General features: G+C 36.9%; 1 protein-coding gene across 1 annotated transcript in view; it reads right to left on the bottom strand.

Moving 5' to 3' along the window:
* Positions 1-1,628: 1,628 nt before the first annotated feature.
* Positions 1,629-21,912, bottom strand: part of MRC1 (mannose receptor C-type 1) — a 106,512-nt gene continuing 86,228 nt past the window's right edge. Inside the window, exons 23-30 of the mRNA XM_049881900.1 lie at positions 19,669-19,771; positions 12,166-12,398; positions 10,721-10,886; positions 9,753-9,902; positions 5,461-5,574; positions 4,617-4,781; positions 3,547-3,588; positions 1,629-2,557 (exon numbers count right to left, since the gene is read on the bottom strand). Coding sequence (XP_049737857.1) covers positions 2,307-2,557; positions 3,547-3,588; positions 4,617-4,781; positions 5,461-5,574; positions 9,753-9,902; positions 10,721-10,886; positions 12,166-12,398; positions 19,669-19,771 — 1,224 coding nt within the window. The 3' untranslated portion in view covers positions 1,629-2,306. The remainder of the gene's footprint in view (positions 2,558-3,546; positions 3,589-4,616; positions 4,782-5,460; positions 5,575-9,752; positions 9,903-10,720; positions 10,887-12,165; positions 12,399-19,668; positions 19,772-21,912) is intronic.

The following is a 21,912-nucleotide window of genomic DNA, read 5'->3' on the forward strand; positions in this document are numbered from 1 at the left end:
CAAAGAGTCTGCCACTGTCTGCAGATGCCACCTTTACTGTCAGTGTTCAAGTTACAGAAAATCACACCGAGTTCAACTGAGGAAAAAACACCCTCAAGACTCTCCCAGCCCCTGAATCTTGATGAAAACCTAAAGCAATAAGCCAGTGAAGAGGACACTTGAACATTCAATCCCCAGAGGGATTTTGCAGTTAAAAAACAAATTACAACAGAAATCAAAAACAAATGAATAAAGCAAAATAAAAACTGCTCTTCTCCATCCTATACTTCCCCCACCCCAATCCTTGATATTTTAGTATTTTTTTTTTTTGGATAGGTGTGTAAATGTATATGATTTATCGACTCGATTATGTGTTTTTGAGTGCATAGTGTTAGGGAGTGAAACACAGTATTCACATACCACTGAACACTGACTATTTCATGAAATGATAAGACATTGATGTCTAAGATACGTGTTGTTTGGAGTCCAAAATATTTTCTGTGAAAATGCAGCTCTGAATTATAATGAGAAAGATTAGTGTAAAGAATTTGTAAACCATGTTCACTCACATAATTCTCTTCATTGCACATTTAAAATTCTCTCTTATAGTTTGAAGAAAATATCCATATATTAGGAAAGAGGTTTCCTTAGTGTAATTCCCCACATACTGTTTTAACTCTGCAGCTATTGTTTCCACTGGGGCCTCTTCAAATGGAATATGCTTTATCTTATCAAGAAAATGAAAAGCAATTTTGTTTTCTATTGTCCGAGGTATGGGAGGAAGTTATTTGCGCTGAGCAACCTTTCCCACAATTGGCCACCTCTAACTTCCGATTCTTTTCTACCTGTCTCCTAGCTTAAGCTGGGGATATTGGAAATGCAATTCCCACCCCCTTCCCTCACCCAATATGCTGCTGCTTAATCTTTTTTTGAATTACAGACTTTCTTGAAAATCTAGTGATTTGCTTCCTAGAAAAAAGTGCACAAACACAAAGAGATTCAAGATTCTGCATGCAATTTTTAGGCCTTCGCTGACTCCTTAATGCCATCCAAGGAGTTCTGTCCAGGGACCCCAGGTAAAGACCCCCTACCCACAGCAGTCCCTTGAGAACATCAAAGGATGAGGTGATACCTGTGTGGGGATGTGAAACAATATATGACACTTTATCTAAGGCAAAATTTTCAAGCTGAAAGGAATCGCTAAAGGTGGAAATTTACAATTCAGCCAAAAGTTCGGCAGTTCAAATCCACCAGGTGCTCCTTGGAAACCCTATGGGGTAGTTTTACTCTGTCCTATAGGGCCGCTACGAGTTGGAATCAACTCAATGGCAATGGTTTGGTTTGGTAAGTCCCAGTTGTTACTGTTGTGCTTTTGATTGTTTAATTCCGAGTTGGGTCAATGTTTTAGGGGAAGGTGTGGGGGAAATTGTGCAAGTTAGTATGGTTAAAAAAAAAAACTCATTTTACACACTGTGTTTTAGCAGTGTTTCTTTTCCAAAGAGATGAAAGTTTTAATTTAAAGAATTTCTCCACTAATATATTCTTTTTTTATTTTAAGGATAAAGTGTAAAGTAAATGGATAAATAAATCTCATTTCAAAGCAAATTGACACAAAGATCACCAAAATGCAAATCTATTAAAAATAGACCTTGTCTTTGATGTTTATTTCACATTATCTAAATACATCCAGTTATGCAAATGTACATTTTTATTTCACATCTTTGCATTCCTGATATACACACATCAGGGCCAAGAACACATTCAGAATATACAGGCTGCAAAACCCTGTTTGGGGAAAACAAGATTCTCAGCTGCCTTATTTCTTTCTGCGCATGAACAAAAACAATTGTAACTAATTGGAGTGAAAATCAAGACTAGGAACAGAGAAAGTGACAAATCTTTTATGCTACCAGAGGTTATTTGTACTTAATTTTAAAAATGGTCTTCTAATGGCTGAATTATGTTTCAAAAGGCAACATATCTTTGGAAGTTTGTTAAAGCATTTCAGGAACCTTAGTCAGCTGCTTTGGGACTCTTAGAATCTGCTTCAAGTTAATACTGATAACGCTTAAATGTTAGCACTGTTGTGCTACACATCAGCCTAAGATATTTAACAAGTTGTGGTCAATATTATTATCCCTCTTTTGTGAAAAGATCTTACCAGACTAGAAAACGTGCAATTATTTCTTCAAGAAGGCAAAGAAAAAAAGACAGCGTGCGTGCGATACAGTACTAGTTTTAAAGGAAACAATCACATCGAATTAAAGACTTTAACATTTTAGTTACAATCTTTTAAAATTCAAATATATCTAAATTACATTATGATACTAAATGGCTGCACGTTCATTCTGTTCAATGTTGTCCATGAGATCTTTTGTATCATTAGTTCCTGGACTTGATCTACTGTTAAAATAGAGGGTGTTTTCAAAGGTGCTTTCCTGAGGTAGTTGCACACGTCTTTTCTTATAAAAGAAATATGCAGCGAGGCCAGTGCCAGTTAGAATCAGGAGGATCACAATGACAACTATCCCTGCCACACTGGAAGATGGTTTGGAAGGGTCCATCTTCCTTGAGTCGGCTATTGAAAAGAAAAACAAGAAACATTAGAAAAAGATGGAGGGCAACAGGAAGTAAAATAGCACAGAGAACAGTGCAACTTTACTCTTTCAAAAATTAAATTTCATGAATATTCTTTGGAGTGACGTTTGTCAAATAAAAATCTGGGACATAAAAATAAGAATCTATATGAGAGAGAGCATTTAAAATGCTAAGACTATTATTCAGTTGCAAGAATACGTCATCTTTCTGGTTAATCGAGAACCAGAGTTTCGATCTAGTTAATCAGTGTTTTAGAAATATGTATCTTGTTCGAAATACTTTAAGGCTGCTTACAAACACCCACTTTATAAGATAAAGACAACAATAATAGAAAACAAGTAAAAAATTAGGGAAAAGAGAAAATAAGAGTAGTGGAAATTTGAATTCATAAGTGTAACTAGTAAACAAATAGCACCCATTAGGCTAATAAGAAGTCAATCCCGACTCACAGAGACCCTACAGGACAGAGTAGAACTGCACCAGAGGGTTTCCAAGGAGTAGCTGGTGGATTTGAACTGCCGACTTTTTGGTTAGCAGCTGAGCTCTTAACCAATTAACCAATAATTGCAGGTAAGCAATTATTTCACTTGGAGTTTTTTTTAGCAGCCAACAAAAAATAGTGAAATATGATCAGTTACCTAATTCAAGTAGTATATAAAATTGATTCAAAAAAAAAAAACCCCACAAGGATTCCTGAGTGAAATTTATTCTATGGGCTCTCATACAAAGCCCCTTTGTAACAGACTAAACAATGAGTCCAGTAGTATCTTATGGTAAAAACTCTAGGCTGACTCCTAGGCCTATTCTTCTAGTGCATCAAAGTGGGTGGATGACCTGAGTCTAGCGTAACTAAAGCAATTCCACTGAGAGTGATGGGGGGGTTGGGTAGGAAGGGATTATTATGGTTCTGAAAACAAACTGTATTAATGTATTACAGATATGGAATTTGAAATTTAGTAATGGTCTTACCTTTTGTTGTCATCAATGTACGAGTGGGCTCAGCATCAACAACTGTTTGTAAAAAAAAAAAAAAAAAGAAATTAAACATTTACAAAAACCCATAATAACTGCATGTAGATAGTGGCTATTATTTGGTTTACAGATACGTAGAATTTGCCATGTTTGGTTTACAGTAACATGATATATATGTATGCAATATATGTATATGTAGATATATATAAATTTTACAGCTGTAGGAATACACTGGAAGATCTGAAGATGAGATCCTCTGAATGGCATTTCTGCAACTGATGCCCTTAAAATCTACCCATAAGTAAGATATCCTAGGCTAGGAGTTTTGAAATTGGCCCAGTGAAGTCTAAGACATTACAGGGTACTGGAACGAAAAGTGACATAGACTTCAACATTACACCAGAGGGTGTGGTATCTTAAAACAGAGTTGAAAAAGGCTAAAGACCTGCACAATTTAAAATAATAAAATCTACTTGGGGGGAGGGGTATTTTATCTAATTCTTTTTTGTTAATCTATTAATAAATTTGTCTCTTTGAAAGAACATTATATGAGGTGGAATGGCATAAAAAGATTATTAAGGTCCAGATAGTGAAACATGGCGGGCATTTAACACAACTAATTCCCCCAATCCTTTTCCTTGCGTGGTCTGCCACTCAGTCTCAAAGCCATCGTACATGATTTATTCTGTCATAAATTCTGCTTGCTCTCCAGAACCCTGGCCTCTTCTTGTTTCAGCTGGGTGATTGCCTCACTCCTTTTTCTCTCTTGCAGTGAGGCTTTGTCAACTGTTTCTCCCAACTGCTTGCAACTCTGCAAATCCACATGCACGGATATCGCATTATAAATGTATTGACAAGCCAGAATAATTATGTCAGCTTAGCAGGCAGACAGTGTTGCTTTCTCACTCTGGGCTGCAGACAGCGGCTGATCACTATGGCAGAATGGATTTTCACTTATAAAGGGAGAGAGCTGGTAATTACATTATAATCCTACACTTGACATCTTACTATTTGGAAGAAATAGTGGCCTGTAAACATATGTATCATATGACAAACTTCTTACTTACTTTTTGGTCTTTTACAAATATATCCTTTGTAGGAAGAACAGTGAACGTTATTCCAAAACCCAGAAGATGCAAGTAAAGTTACACAGTCATTGCGTTCACCAGAGGGGTCTCCTGCATTCCAGTTGACAAAGGAGACTGGATTCTTGTTTATCCAGAGCCACATTCCTGATTATCAAATAAAACCAACAAAGGAAAGTTAAAAATAACCCACCTTAATTTGGAAATGCATAGTGGAGATAGTTGGGTAACACGATGAACGTAATTAATGTCACTTAATTGTACATGTAAAAAATGTTGAAAAGGAAAATGTTTTGTTTTATATATATATATTTTGCAAGAAAATAATTTTTTAAATAATGCATCTTAAAGTAAATTGAACTTACACAAAATTTCTAAGCATATTATTTTATACTGTAATTAATAGTTTACAACCCAAGTTTTAACCTGCAAGACTATAATGGCTAATTATTATATGAAAAGAAACTGAGAAGATGCTTTTGTATAGCTTTAGTTGAAAAAATTTTTTCTAATACAAATATTTATACTTATCCTTTCTAGCTTCTTTTTTTTTTTTTTCGGCATAAGATAAAAAATATTTGTACATATGTTCTTAAACTAACTTAGGTACAGGAGATATTCATTTAATTAGCACCTTTGAGAATAGCTTAATATGTGAGGCACTAAAATTTTCAGTTCTTATCTTTTAAATAAAAACATGAGTTTGAGTTTTCAAGTTTTTCACAAATTAATCATTATTTAAAGTAAGAGTTTCTGGAACTGAAACCTTGCTTTACATACAACATTTTGAATATCTGTGATTAAGTAATGGCTCTGCAGAAATTACCTTCAACATTTCTAAACAATCCTATCCAAAAATTGGTTTTACTTTTAAGTGGCTCAACACGGTATGACAGAAAACTGGATTCAGCAGCACTTTCAATGGAAACCAAAGAGGAACCTGCAAAGTATAAAAGCACAAATTTGATGGAAGTATGTGTAAGTAGCCAAAAATGTTTTTATGACAGTATTGATATTAGGAGTAATAAAAATCAGCATCACATTTCCGCTTAAAGGAAACAATTTCAAAGAGTGGACATTTGCCTTCTCAGAAATTTCAGCTTCTATTCTGAAATGTGTTTTTTAAGTATCATTTGAGTACAAGACACTGAACTAATTGCTAGAAAAAAAAAAAGATATGTAAATATGAGTAAGACATAGATTGTATCTGAAGAAACACATAGCTCTATGGCTACTAATAAGCGAAGAGTACAAAAGAGAGTAGTAAGTTGAAAGTACAAAAAGAAAACAAGTGCAATATGCTATGGAGGTATTAAACAGAGAAAAGATTTATTTTAGGTAGAGCAACCAAAAGAGAGCATGGAAGAAGTAGAACTTAAGACATTAAAAAGCAGAAAGGATAGAAAATAATCCCAGGAAGAGGCGGTAATAAGGAGAAAAACAAAGAGGAGGGAAGCATAGAGCTTCTTTGGGAACAGGGATGGCTCTGCTGGCAGGAATGCAGCAGAATCTGGTCAATGGGCAAAAGAAGACATAGGTTAGGCCTCACTGCAGAGGGCAGGGGATTGATATTTAGAGTTTTGTAGAAATAAAAACACAGTGTTTTTAATCAATAGAGTAATAAAATGCATTTTTTGGAGTATTAATCAGTTCAAAATAAGAAAAAAGAAGAAACTGGAAAACTGGTTAGGAGATTATGGTATCAACAACCCAGATTAGATTAAGACTGATTCAGTGTCAGCATTGAATTTTATAGTAAAACCCTATACACCTTTTTAATAATACCAAAATCCCAGTGCCGTCGAGTCAATTCCGACTCATAGCGACCCTATAGGACAGAGTAGAACTGCCCCGTAGAGTTTCCAAGGAGAGCCTGGCAGAGTCGAACTGCTGACCTTTGGGTTAGCAGCCGTAGCACTTAACATTTTAAGCACTTCATGCCAAGCATCTTGATTTGGGCTTTGTAATTAGGATCTCATTAAATTTTTACAACAGTTCCATGAAACAGATACTATTGCTACCCCATTTTATAGATAAGAAAACTGAAGCACAGAGGATAAGTAATTTTCTAAGTACAGAGCAGATCTATAACATGACACAGTTATTCTGACACTCGAGGCTTTTCACTTAACCATATGCCCTGCATCCCACATTACTGGTCCCTGGATCATCCCCTTGATGATTTTTTTTTATTGTACTACTTCCTATTTCATTATTAAATATATTCCACAGACAATAACCATTTCAAAATATTTTGATGAATGAGGATTATTCACTTTATTTACAGTAAAATACAGCCACCTAAAATTGAAAATGAAGTTTCCACATGTTCATGGAAAAATTTAAAGGGGGTCCTTTAGGCTGAAATGAAAAGACACTAGACAGTAACTTGAATCCACCTGAAGAAATAAAGAGCACAAGTCGAGGTAACTATACAGGTAAACTAATGGACAGTATTAATGTATTTTTTGTTTGTAACTCTTTTCTTTATCTTATCTGATTTAAAGACAACGGCATTAAGCAATAATTATAAACACGTGCTGATGGGCATACAATGTACAAAGATGTAATTTGAATGACAGTAACAGCACAAAGGAGGGGAGAAGGAATGGAGGTACCTGGGAGCAGTTTTGTACACTACTGAAACGAAATTTGTATTAATCTGAGTGAGAGTGTTACAAATTAAGATGTTACTGATGGAGCAGGAGAGCAGTGGGATGCAAACCTCAAATTCTCATAAAAAGACAAGACTTAATGGTCTGACTGAGACTAGAAGGACCCCGGAGGTCACGGTCCCCAGACTCCCTGTTAGTCCAAGCCTGGAACCATTCCCAAAGCCAACTCTTCAGACAGGGATTGGACTGGACTATGGGATAGAAAATGATACTGGTGAGAAATGAGCTTCTTGGCTCAAGTAGACACATGAGACTATGTGGGCATCTCCTGTCTGGAGGGGAGATGAGAAGGCAGAGAGGGTCAGAAGCTGGCCGAATGGACATTAAAATAGAGAGTGGAGGGAACGAAAATGCTATCTCATTAGGGGGAGAGCAACTAGGAGTATGTAGCAAGGTGTATGTAAATTTTTGTATGAGAGACTGACTTGATTTGTAAAATTTCACTTAAAGCACAATAAATAAATAAATAAATATGTTACTTGTAGTTCCCGAGGCAGCTACTAAGAAAATAAATAAATATGTACAGCCACGCACCATATAATGTCCATTTGGGCAACTTCGGACTGCATATATGTTGCGGTCCCATAAGGTTATACAGCACCAGGAGGAGGAGGAGATGCAGCCCACCCCACATAGCAGTGAGGGAAGGAGAAAGGTTTGCAGTCATGCCTTGATTAATGTCCACAATATGCTCTGGGAAATAGGATATTATATGATTTGGACTTCGTGCAAAAACCATATTATATATGCACTTGCCTCCTACTGGGCCCTTCCATCTCAGCTCACTGCTTACTTAGGTGCCCCTTCCCTGCACAGCCTTGCCCCCTCTTTCCTTTCTCTTTCCCTTGCTCCTGCAGGGGGCAGGGCCACAGGCTCCATCTCCTCCTGGCGCTGTATAACCTTATGGGACCACTGATGTATATGCGGTCCGATGTCGCCTGAATGGACGTTATGTGGCACATGACTGTACGGTGTTCATACAACATCCAAATCACACAACATCTTATTTCACAGAACATATCATGGACATTAAGCTACTGTATATAGAAAAGGAAATGACAAGGGAATAAAAATGGTACACTAGAAAATATTTAACAAAAAAGAAGGCATTAACAAAGGAATAAAGGGACATATAGAAAACACATGGCAAAATGGCAGACATAAATCCTACCTCATCTGTAATTACATTAAATGTACTGTATTTTAAAACAAGTAACACATGCCCTCTACATTTGTTTGCCAGCCAGGCACCCTCACAAGCACCTACAGGCCAATCCTCTTCCACATGTTGCTGTAAAAAAAATTTGCATAGCTTGCTTATGAAGCTACCTGATGGGGGATGGGTGTGGCTGGCAAACAAATGCAGAAGTTACACATTATCTGCATAAAAATACAGTAAATGAATTAACCACTCCAACCAAAAGGCAGAGCTTGGAAGAATGGATTAAAGAAAACATGATCCAACTATATACTGTTTACAAAAAAAAAAAAAAAAAAACACTTTTAGATTCAAAGACATAAATAGATAGAAAGTAAAAGAATAGAAAAAGATATACCATGCAAGCAGTACCTAAAAAAGGGCTGGAGTGGTTATACTAATACTAGACAAAATAGACTTTTAGACAAAAATTGTTACCGGTGACAAATAGAGACATTTCGTAACAATAAGTTTTAATGCATCAAGAGAATATAACAATTATAAACATACATGCACCTAACAACAGAGCCCCAAAATACACAAAGAAAAACCTGACAAAGCAAACATCATCTAACTCAGAACTGAAAATCAAAACTCAAGGTTGCCTTTTCAATGAACCTGAAGGAAATGGGGATACAATTCTTGAACACCACTGTTGGTTGAGGAACCTTGAGTTGCGGCATAATCAAAATATGGTAAAAATAATTCAGTAAAACATTCAGTGTGATTTAACTAAGTGGATGTTTAAATGCACCCAGAAAAATTAACTTTATTTGACCTTTTTTGATTTCATGTGGGAAAATTCACATATGTTGTATCTATTTGAGTTTCATTTTGTTTGTCTTTCTTTACACATATGATAACCAGAACTAAATATTTTTTATTAATGGTAAAACAAAATGGCCTGGGCACTTGTAAAAACCTGAGCTTATCAGTGATTGGAGGTGAGTACAACACTAAATAATGGAATAAGAATTTGGAGCATTAGGGCAGAAAGGAAGAAAGACTTTCTCAGCAAATTATTACTTTCTACTTCAACTCTCTGAAATTTTGAGGTTATACTACTAAAGAAGCTACAAATTTAGACATTAGATGTTGGGGGCCTTATGTTAAGCATCTTACAAAGTAAACAAAAAATGAAAAAGGTATTTTTACATTTCGTATGTTTTTAATTATGGTGCTATTGGTTTCTTAAAACTGAGGAATAGATGACTGAAATTTTCTCATGATAAATGTGGCACTTACCCATGCGAAGACATTCTAAAGAAGCATGGCCCCAGTTCTTTGTATATGAGGACTCAATATAGTAGCAATGTCCATGGAAAGGAATCCACGCTGTGTGATCTGACTCTGGGCATCTGCCAGGCAGTTGTGGAGGTTCAGTGGCAGGGGTGTCTATTAATAAAAATCATTAAAATTAGAGCAAAAACAAAAATTTCTATATCAGATAGAATAATATCTTAGCAGATAAGGGAAACTTTATCACCTATCATTATGAAAGAAAAACTTCTAGTGGTCATTATTTAGATTCACCATTTTTATTATTGTGTTTTCTTTTACTTTATCCTTTTTTTTTTCATTTTAAATATAGTCAGTAAAATGTACCATGACATGGTGGTAATCAATCACACTCATAATCAAGAATGTAGATCTACAGGCACCTCCAAAGATATTAACAAGTCAAAAAAAAAAAAGGCCACCCAAAAATAATTTTCAAAGGGGTTCCCTCTTTAAGCCTTTTGTTTCCCTTTCTGAGATCCTAGCCCCTGTAAGCCCTTCTTGGCTATTAAAGACATCTGTGATGTAGTTAAATGATATCACTAGAATTCTGGGTCTTAATCCACAATATAACTGATTTTCATTGGATCTATATGCATTCTGATAAAATTATTTTGATATAGTACACTGTAGAGAATCAAAAATAAGTATAATTTCCTGGGGAATCTGGCATCATTGATTCAGAGGGCAATCTCAAAAATAAACATTCAAAGGCTAATAAAGATAAACTCTATTGTTGAAGAGAGTTTTCTGTTTCCATTATTTTGACCTGTGTATATTGGTTTATCACTAAGTCAGTCTTTTTTAGGTGAAGGAATATGTTTTATACTATCTTAGGTATCTGAGACATGTAATAGTTTAATAATATCAATACTGGTATATAGTGACTTATTCGGAAAATTTCAAAATCCTGATTGTTTTATGTATTCAATTACCATTTGATCTTTTACAGAGAGAATAGAAACTTTCATTGCAATAAGCTGTCTTCCAGTAGCCATCAGTATCCAAATAAACGCAGGCTGATTTCAGCTTGGGTTCATCAGCAGCCCAATTGGTGTACCTCACTCTCCATTTATCAGTCCAAACATATTCATTATTGGTCTGCAAGGACAAAAACAACCATTAACATGGAGCCATGCTTCAAGCAGAAAATACCAAAAGAACAAACAAGGAGAAAAAAGGACATTTAAGATAGTGATCTGACATAGACTTTTAAACTTCAGGGAATATAAAAGAACGTTGTAAGTCATTTCTATCCGTTTTTCTCAAATTCAGTAAATGCAGCCTTTTTTTGAAAGGACTATTTCTTGGAGATCCCCAGGAATATGTCTTTGGAAGCCAATTTGAAAACCACTGAAATAAAAAAACTGCCATCTTATTCTACAAAATTCTTCTACATTTGCAGGTTTTCAGTGCAAGAAAAAAAAAGTACAAGAGAGAGGTTTTATCTTCCTAACAAATAAAATATTTCTTATATTATTATTGAAATTAAAATAAAAATTAAGTAATTTTCAATGAATTTGTGGAACCCTGAGATAAACAATAACCTAATCTGAAACAGTGTCAGTGATAAATGACTTAGCTAAATTCACACAGATAGGTAGTGGAAGAGCTTAGGTTTCTTGCCTTCTAGGCAAGTGGTCTTTCAACTACACAAATCACAATGTCATTTTAAAAAAAAAAAAAACCTGGTTGTTTTATTCAATTTGCCAACTTAACTTTTTATTAAATTTAGTTGAACATATTTATGATCACATACAGTCTAATCGATAACATCAAAAATACTATTTACCAATAAATAATATTCTTTTAACAGTGTCGATAAGATTTTACAGGTAAAGCTTTAGAACAGATAGATAATGCATACTATCAATCAGAGATATGGACTTTTTTTTTTTTAATTCAAACTATTGTTTCTTCCTTAACTGCATCATTTAACTTACCAAACCAATTACCAAAGATTCAATGGCAAATGCAAAATATGTTATTCCAAGTTAGAATTTGTAGTATTCTACCATGTGTACTCAAATAGTCCTTGAGTAATCATTAGTTCCATCAATATAAGGAAGATAATAGTACTGTTTTACTTATAAATATAAATATTGATATAATGGAAAATTATTTAATCTTTCTAAAAATAAGTAAAATCCTATTTTAATCCCATAAGAGAATTACGACCACACCTGTCAGAAGAAAATGACTAAATTATCAAGCAAATTAATTACTTGCTAGCTTTTTGAAGGCATAGATCAGGTTTTGTTCATCTTAGTACCATTCACAACTTACACATAACAAGTGTTCAACAAAATAAACACAAAGAGGACCATTTTCAACCACAATTTGTCAACATGTCAAGTTGCACATGTTTCTGGCGTCTTACCAAGTTACTATTCAGGGCGATCCACACAGGTGAGTTCAGTTTTTCCATTTGTATCCACACAAATGCATTGTTGTAGGGATCTAGAATGCTTCCAATATGGGAATTATGAAGTGTGCAATACTTCTCGGCTTCATACCATGAAAGCTTTAAGTCAATGAGGGAATAGCTGCTTTCACCAAAATTAATAAAACCATCTGATGGAACTGTTGTTGGAGAAACAGGTAAGGAAGGATCTGAAATAAAAAAAATTATTTTCATTAGCATTTTCAATAAACATTAATGAAGCCCAATTAGCAGGTGAGTACAGTATTTCATACCTTCTAAAAATAATCAGAATAGCACAAATCTAAACTACCAAGTGTTAAGAATATTTTCATGAACTAATTTGCACCATAAAGCAAAGTTTATTTATAATCAGCATGCCTAACTAAATTTGATAATTTCCAAACTGTATTATAAATATCAAGGTAAATAAATCAAGTTTCCAAACTGAAAACCAAAAAAAGCTTGCCAATCCAATGATGATCGGGTATCTGGATGAAAGAAGTGCCACAGTAGTAAACGTAGAAAAATCTTTCTCCCCTTCTACCCATTTGTTCCAATTCATGCAGGAGTTTGCATCCATTTTTATCTATTCAACTCCACTTGTGAGTAATGCTCCTACAGAACGCTGGCTCATTTACCCTTTGTTTCGTGATCAAGCTCTACTCTTACTGATAATTTTCTATGTCTTTCACCTAAGCCCCACATATCTCATCCAAACTGACCCATAGGCTGAAGCCCCTAGAAGCCACAGTCACTGTTTTTGTTGTTTGTTTTTATCTTTCCTCCACTATCTCTTAGCATGAATTTCTAATCAATGCTTTAGGCCCACCCTTACTCTAAACCACTTACTATCAAGACCCTAAAAAAAAGACCTTGTTTCTGCATGCCTTAACTGATGCCTTAGGAAAGGGCTCAGCAAACAACAGCCTGAGGGTCAAATTTGGCCTTCTGTCTGTTTTTGTAGCCCAGGAGCCAAGAACGGCTTTTAAATGGTTTGAAAAAAAATCAAAGAAGAACAAAGTTATGGATTGAATTGTGTCCCTCGAAAACGTGTGCTGTAATTCCTAACCTCTACATCTGTAGTGGAAACCTTGGTGGCGTACTGGTTAAGTGCTACGGCCTGTAACCAAGAGGTCAGCAGTTGGAATCTGCCAGGTGCTCCTTGGAAACTCTATCAGGCAATTCTACTCTGTCCTATAGGGTCGCTATGAGTCAGGATCGACTCCACGGCAGTGGGTTTTATACCTGTAGTTGGAAACCCTGGTGGCGTAATGGTTAAGAGCTACAGCTGCTAACCAAAAGGTCGGCAGTTCGATCCACCAGGCACTCCTTGGAAACCCTATGGGGGCAGTTCTACTCTGTCCTATATGGTCCCTATGAGTCAGAATCAATTCGATGGCAATGGGTAATGGTAATGGGTATACCTGTGGCTGGAGCCCTGGTGGCACAGTGGTTAAGAATTTCAGGGAGCTATGGCTGCTAGCCAAAAGGTTGACAGTTCAAATCCACCAGCTGCTCCTTGGAGACTCTATGATAGTCAGAATTGACTCCATAGCAATGGGTATGCCTGTGGTTACAGTCCCATTTGGGAATGGGTTGTCTTTGTTATGTGAATAAGACAGGATTAGTGTAGGGTGTGTCTTGAGTCAATCTCAGTTGAGATATAAAAGAGATTAAGCAAGCAAGCCAGGAAGCAGAGAAGGGGAAAGAGAGATGCCAAGAAGAGACAAAGACATTTCTCCAGAGCTGACAGAGAGAGAAAGCCTTCCCCTAGAGCCTGCACTCTGAATTCAGACTTCTAGCCTCTAAACTGTGAGAAAATAAATCTCTGTTTGTTAAAGCCATTCACTTGTGGCATTTCCGTTACAGCAGCACTAGATAACTAAGATGACTTTTTTGTACCAGAAGAATGGGGTGTTGCTCTAACAGATACCTAAAATGTGGAAGTGGTTTTGGAATTGGAGAACGGGTAGAGGCTGGAGGAGTTTTAAGATGCCTAGATTGCCTTGAAGAGACTGTTGGAAGAATTATGTATGTCAAAAGCTATTCTGGTGAGGGCTCAGAAGGAAGTGAGGAGAGCATAGAGAAAGTCTCGATCATCTCAGAGAATATATATGGTGCCAGCAACATAATGTTGCTAGAAATGTGGATGTTTTAAAAGAAAATGAACACGTGACAGACAATGCAAGAAGGGTGATGCTTTTTATGCTGTGGCAAAGAACTTGTCTGGGTTATGTTCAGATGTTTGGTAGAAAGTAGAACTTGTAAGTAAGTGATGAACCTGGATGTCTGGCTGATGAGATTTCCAAGCAAGATCTTAAAGGGACCTCGTAGTTTCTCCTTGCCACTTATAGTAAAATGAGAGAAGAAAGAAATGGGCTTAAAAATGAACCATACAAAATGAAAACAGAACTTAGAAATTTGGAAAATTCTGTTGTACAAACTAAGGGCACGTGACCTAGAATGTTCACCAAGGACATGGCTACACAATCTTTTGCTGAAGAGGTTAAGCCTGTAACTGATAGATCTAACCAACTACAATAATAGAAAACACTTAGACTGAAGGGGACAGAGAAAGAATGAACCGAAGGAATGCTGTCTGCCTCCTGGAATTCTACAGGCAAGAAACAGGCCAAAAAAGGTACATTTTTTGTCCTCCAAGAAAAGAAAAAGACCACCCCTGGAGCAGCTTGGAGATCAGCAGAACTGTTGGAAGGAGCATGGGAAGTACGGTTTTCTCCGTTTCAAAGGGCGTAGTCATAGTCTCTTGGATCTCAAAGTGTGGGACCACAGCCTCCTAGGTTTCAGAGTCAGATTTTCACCAAGTTGGTTCCAGAGTGTAGAGCTGCCACTAATGTGTGCCAGGGAATGGGGCCACCACCCAAAGCTGTGGGTGTGGGGCTGCCATGCTCAAGGGGCAGAAGAACAAGCCTGCTGGGGACAAAGGGGTGGGGTCACCACTCAGATGGACTAGGAGAATGAGGTCTCCCAAAGCTGAGGGAGTATAGTTGCTGTCCCAGTGGGCATGGAAGGTGGAGCTGAAGACCAGGGCTGAGATGCCTCCACCCAGAAACCAGAGGGCATGGCCAAAAGCTAGCATCTGGAGGGCAGGGCCATTGCCTACATGGTTTCAGAGAACAGAGGACTATTTTCAAGACTTGAGAGCTAATGTAATCTGTTCTGTTGGGTTTAGGGCTTGCTTAGTTCCCGTTATCTCTTCTTTCTGTTCAAATTTTCCCATTTGTAATGGAAATGTATACCTTTGTCTGTTCCGCCATTGTGTTTGGAAAGCGATAACTTGTATTCTAGATTTCACAGGTTCACAGACAAAGAGGAATTTTGCCCCAGAGTTACACCTAAAGTCTCACCCATATTTGATTTAGATGATTCAGAAGATGAAATTTTGGACTTGGAGTTCATTTACAACTTTTGGGATGATGTGATGGAGTGAAGATAAATTTGTTAAAGCCATCCACTTGTGGTATTTCTGTAATAGTGGCACTAGATAACTAAAACAAATATTTCATGACATGTAAAAATTACATGAAATTCAAATTTCAGTGTCTATAAATAAAGTTTTATTGGAACACATCTAAGCTCATTCATTTCTATATTATCTATGGCTACTTCCATGCTACCACTGTAGAGCTGGGTTGCATTACAGAGACTCTATGGCCCACGAAGCTTAAAATACAGTCGGCCCTCCATACCCACAGATTCCACATCCAGGGATTCAACCAACCATGGCACGAAAATATTCAGGAAAAAAAAAAAGTTCCAAAAAGCAAAACCTGAATTTGCCATGTGCCGAGAACTACACTGAATCCACAGGCATGCAGTGATGTGTAGCATATGCTGCTGTAGCCTCCCGCGATTTCACAGATCCTCAGTCTCTCTACAGCACTGGTTGTTTGAGCATTGTCAGCCTCCTGTCTTGTCTTTATTCCCTAAACAATACGGTATAACAACTATTTACACATTTACATCATATTATGTAAGTAATCTAGAGATGATTTAAAGTGTACAGGAGGATGTGTGTAGGTACTATGCAAATACTACACATTTTATATAAATGACTTGAGCATCTGAGGGTTTTGGCATCCCTGGGGGGGGGTGCTTGGAACCAGTTGCACAGGGATACCGAGGTACAACTATATTTACAATCTGGCTCTTCACGAAGTTTGCTAACTCTTGCCATAGAGTTCTACATACTGTTGCCTACCAGTTTTGTCTTGGCCAATTCTTCGACCTTTTCCATTTTTTGCTCACTCTTATCCACCTTCTTCCTTGTTCTGTCACTACACGAAGGTCAAATTTTCATTTTGAATATGTCTGGTAAGGCAGCAAATTCATTTCAGCAAAAGAAAAAAAAAAAAAGCAGCCTCCCTTTTTTCTGCTGCTGCTGCCATCTTGTGTTAGTATAATATCATTAAGCCAAGTAACCCAGGCCTTTATGGAACTGAGCAATCTTATGGCTTCCTAGCTTGGAGAGATGACCCGAGTTTGTCACAGTACCATTAAAAAAATCTCTGGGTCACTAAAAGTGGCAAACGAAGTTAGAGGTAAAGCTAAAAAATTATTTTCATACATTTGCATATTGTAGATATTTCATATTAGTGGGAATGTATACAGACTGAAGTTTATTAGTGATTAGCAGGAATTAGAGGGAGGAGGAAAGAGGGAGTCATTGCTTAGAGGGCACTGGGCTTCTGTTAATGGAGGTGGAAAAATCTGGAAACAGTGGTGATGATCGCATAACATTGTCACTGAACTGCACATGTAAAAAATGTTGAAATGGCAAATGTTTGTTTTATATATATAAACCAAAAAACCAAACTTGTTGCCGTCGAGTCGATTCTGACCCATAGTGGCCCTATAGGACAGAGTAGAGCTGCTCCATAGAGTTTCCAAGGAGCGCCAGGTGGATTCGAACTGCAGGCCTTTTGGTTAGCAGCCATAGCTCTTAACCACTACACCACCCGGGTTTCCATATACATACTTACCACAATAAAATAAAATTATTTTTATGGAAAGCTAGGAAACAATTACAATCTGTCCAGTTTGCTTGTTATAAGAATATTCATAGAAAATTATAAGGAAAAAAACTAAAATACTAAGAAGTTATTTCTAGGTGGTTAAATTGTGGGTAAATTTTTCTCTACTTTGTGTTTTTCTGTATTTTCTAAATTTTCAATAAAGAATATGCTAGAAGTTTTTTGAAATAGTGCTTTTTTCTGATTTTAAAAATTACATACATATATAATTATGTTTATAAAAGCATATGTATGTGTGTACATATATATATCATATATATCATTCATAAATATGTTTTTATAAACATACTTTTACTTGGATCTACAATCAACACCTATGGAAACAGCAGTCAAGAAATCAGACGACTTATTGGATTGAGTAAATCTGCCAAAGGCCTCCTTAAAGTGCTAAAAAGCAAAGTTGTCACTTTGAGGGCTGAGGCGCACCTGATCCAAGCCATGGTATTTTCTATCGCCTCATATGCATGCAAAAGCTGGACAATGAATAAGGAAGATTGAAGGAGAACTGATGCCTTTGAATTATGGTGCTGGCAAAGAATACTGAATATACCATGGACTGCCAGAAGAACGAACAAATCTGTCTTAGAAGAAATACAGCCAGAATGCTCTTTAGAAGCAAGGATGGCGAGACTTCGTCTCATATACTTTGGACATGTTATCAAAAGGGACCAGTCCCTAGGGAAAGGCATCATGCTTGGTAGAGGGTCAGAAGGGGAAGACTCTCAATGAGATGGACAGACACAGTGGCTACAACAACAGGCTCAGTCATAACAAGGATTGTGAGGATGGTGCAGGACCAGGCAGTGTTTTGTTCTGTCATACATAGGGTTGCTGTGAGTTGGAACTGACTGGATGGCACCTAACAACAGCAACATATATACAAAAAAAAAAAAAATATATATATATATATATATAAACCAAACCCGTTGCCATCGAGTCGATTCTGACTCATAGTGACCCTACAGAACAGAGTGGAACTGCCCCATAGGGTTTCCAAGGAGTGCCTGGTAGATTTGATCAGGTGACCTTTTGGTTAGCAGCCATAGCTCTTAACCACTATACCACCAGAGTTTCCTATACACACATGTAAAGGTTTTGAAAAATTCTGAAAAATACAATAAAGAAACTAAAATCATCCTAATCCCATTATCCCAAGATAGACACTCTTCCTATTTTGATGTATCTCCATTGAGTCTTTTTTATTCTTGTTTATTTAAAGGGTGAGTAATAATGAGTTTTACATAATTGATAGTCTATGAAATTTCAGTCTGGCTTTTTTCACTTTAGCTTTGTAAGCCTTTCCTTAAATCATTAAAAGTTCTTCAAAATATTTTTTATTGGTGACAAAATATTCTATCACTTATGTTTATAGGAAAAAGAAAACTTCTTTGTTTATAGTAAGAAAAAAAACCTTCTATTTTAGGTAAGCTTGTGAATCATCATTCACCCCTGGAAGGAACTTCCCACCTTCTCCTGAAGAACAGAGGCACAGACTGAAGGCTTTTGGCATTACTTTAAGTCCTGGTGGCAGGGAGCAATAGCATAAAGAGAAGTGTGACATGGTCTGGACTGACTTTGGGGATAATAAAGAGTTAGAATTTCTGACATACTTGTCAATCATCAGGAAATATCTTAAGTGATTTTCAGCCATTGTCACGAGTTGGCATTTGTTCCCTGAGTCCCAGAAGGTATGTTAGATATGGAAGAACTATCCAAACCAAATCTGTTGCCGTCGAATTGATTCCATCTCATAGCGACCGTGTGGAACAAGTCCCTTCTAATTCAAGCTCACCCTCTCAGAGCTATACTCAGGATGATAACAACCTCCCTACCTTCAGTCTTTGTCCCTAGTCTGTCTTTTAATGTCTGACCCTCTTGGCTAGGCATCTTTACTTTAGTTTCCCTGGAAACTGAAACGTGTACAACCGTAATCTTGATTCTCAGGAAATATCCATATGCTCTGGTTTATTTTCATTTGACTATAATCAGGCTTCCTAAATGGAACTCAAACCAGATATATTTCTTAAGACAGAATACAGAACAATTAATGAGGCATACATGATGCTTTGTGCCAATGGTTCTCAAATTATGTGAGCTGAACTGAGGCTTTCCTACTATGACAATAAAAAAAGGTAGAGGCAGGCAAACATCCCAATATTCTAACAAAATTAGAAAAAAGTTTCAACTTTGAGTTTAATCTGCACAAAACTTTCTGGTAATGGATAAGGGACATATCCTCAAAGAAGTTACAAAAAATATGACTCTTTTGATCTGTCACATGCATACTCAGATTTAAATGAGACTCAAACAAACCCACTGCTGTGCAAGGGGATGGATCATATTTTTTTTTTAACGCATGAAAAGACCCAGCGCTCACAGGCGACAAAACTACGGTGGAACTTACTAGGTAATGTGTGGCATATATAGCCTCGCTTACTGTCACAAGTATCATCCATCCATTTTCCTGCATCCTGTGACTTGCCTCCAATAATAACAACACAGTCAGCCTGGATATTTATGGAGAAAGGAAAAGAAAACAAGTATGAATCAGCAATTATTTAAATCAATTCATTAGATTTTTTTAAATCCCTCATTATCCACAAGCTCCAGATTTTAAGATCTTCCAAATTCATTTTCAGTATGTTAAACCCATCATTACATTTCATGCAACTACATCCACTTTCCAAGTAATCCCTCGTATCTGAGCTTTTGTATCTGAATTTAAAAATCAAATAGATTTGGGTACATTTTGGAGACAGGCCTGAGATCCCTTGCAATCAGAAATGTTATTAATCACTATCAAAACTTAGGAACCAAATGGATTAGGAGAACGCAATATCCTCTCTATACAAATTCTCACTATTCAAACCCAGAAATAGAGTTAAAGGGCAATAAGCACAATCTATATTTTTCATTACTAACTTAATTTATAGAAGTATTATTATTAGTTCACAGTTAATTCCTAGTATGGCTTAAAAGCTTTACCCTTCAAATCTTAGCGGGGGGGGCTGGGAAAAAATTCTATTTTTCAGTTGTGAGCATGTTTGCAATTTCAATCTTCCTTAGTATAGTCTATATCATATGTTGAATTCTTTTAACCTACCAGCTATCACAATCATACATTATACTTACACTGTTTTAAGTACTACATCTTAAACTCACATCTATCCTATGAGGTAGGTATTATAATTATGCACATTTTACAGATGGGAGAACTGAGGCAGGGGGATATTAAATAACTTGCCCCAAAGCTGCATAGCTAATGAGAGTTAGGATTCAAATCGCAGGCACTCAGGCTCTGAGCCTACACTTTAGCCACTGTGTTATGCTGCTTCTCACTGAATGAGAGATGCGAAGTGTGCTGGGGCAGAAATGCTCCTAGAAAGGTTTTCTTGTTGATAAAGAGCCACAGAGGACGGTAAGGTTGGATGCTGTCTTGAATGGAGGTGATGCCTGGAACTTGTGTATCTGTCATGCAGTAATGAAGAAAGCTAGGCCAGCATGCCAAGAATGCAGGGCAGAAAAATGGAAAGAACCTGGGTCCTTGCTAAAGTTGAGCCACATATCATATTTTATCAATTTTAAGACCCACATTTCTCATATATTGACATTTCTAAAATAAAAGATACACATCATAATCAATGACATGTCAGTTTGATTGGGAGGGCTTTTTTATATTACATAAAAAATAACGGTAACTTTTTCCATCACTGGCATCTTAGACTCAGAGAATGATGCTAATTAACCTCTCTGACTCTGGATTTTTTGTCACGTGAGATAATATACTTACCTTACTGTTTAAACTGACTAAGCTGTCATTTCCTTGTACATACAGCTGAGAGTGCCAGGCCAGATACACACCTAGCCTTCCATAGAACTGAGCCTCTGCTACCAGTGCCTAGCCACGTGGGCAATTCGGGGCATGGACATAGTGCCCAACTTCTGGAAATTTCCTATAGGTACAAGGCCACAAATTACCGCAATAGCTACACCTGGCCCAACTCAACAGGAGTTTGGCTTTTGATCAGTTAAGTTTCACCTCTGTCTTCCTTCCATTTCCACCTTCTTTTTGAAATTTGATATGCATAAAAAGCATGCTTAGAATGGGCTCTGTCTCTCTGTCTCTCTCTCTGTCATACACATGCATACAACACACATACACACTCCCTCATACCCAATCAGACATTCATTCTGGGGGGGTCCATTTACTCCATCTTCCTGCACACTGACACATTTCTGATCTTTTTGTCTCATTCATATGCACTTAATCTGCAAGGTCACACTCCTTTTCTTAGGGTGCTAAAACCTGTGCTTTATGCATGGCAGAATGCCAGTTTGCTTTGTTTCCATAGGTGAAGCTATTATTCTATCAAAAACCAAACTTACTGCCATCGAGTCGATTCCGACTCATAGCGACCTCATAGATTTTCCAAGGCTGTAAATCTCTACGGAAGAAGACTGCCACATCTTTCTCCCAAGGAACCACTGGTGGTTTCCAATTGCCGACCTTTTGGTTAGCAGTCCATCACTTTAACCACTGCACCACTAAAGCCAAGGGTCCACCACTTGTTTTTGTAAATAAAGTTTAATTGGAGCACAGCCATGCTCTTCTGTCTGCATATTGCCTCTGGCTTTCTCACTACAATAG

This window comes from Elephas maximus, chromosome 4 (genome assembly GCF_024166365.1).
Source record: "Elephas maximus indicus isolate mEleMax1 chromosome 4, mEleMax1 primary haplotype, whole genome shotgun sequence".
In the NCBI taxonomy this organism is placed as follows: Eukaryota; Metazoa; Chordata; class Mammalia; order Proboscidea; family Elephantidae; genus Elephas; species Elephas maximus.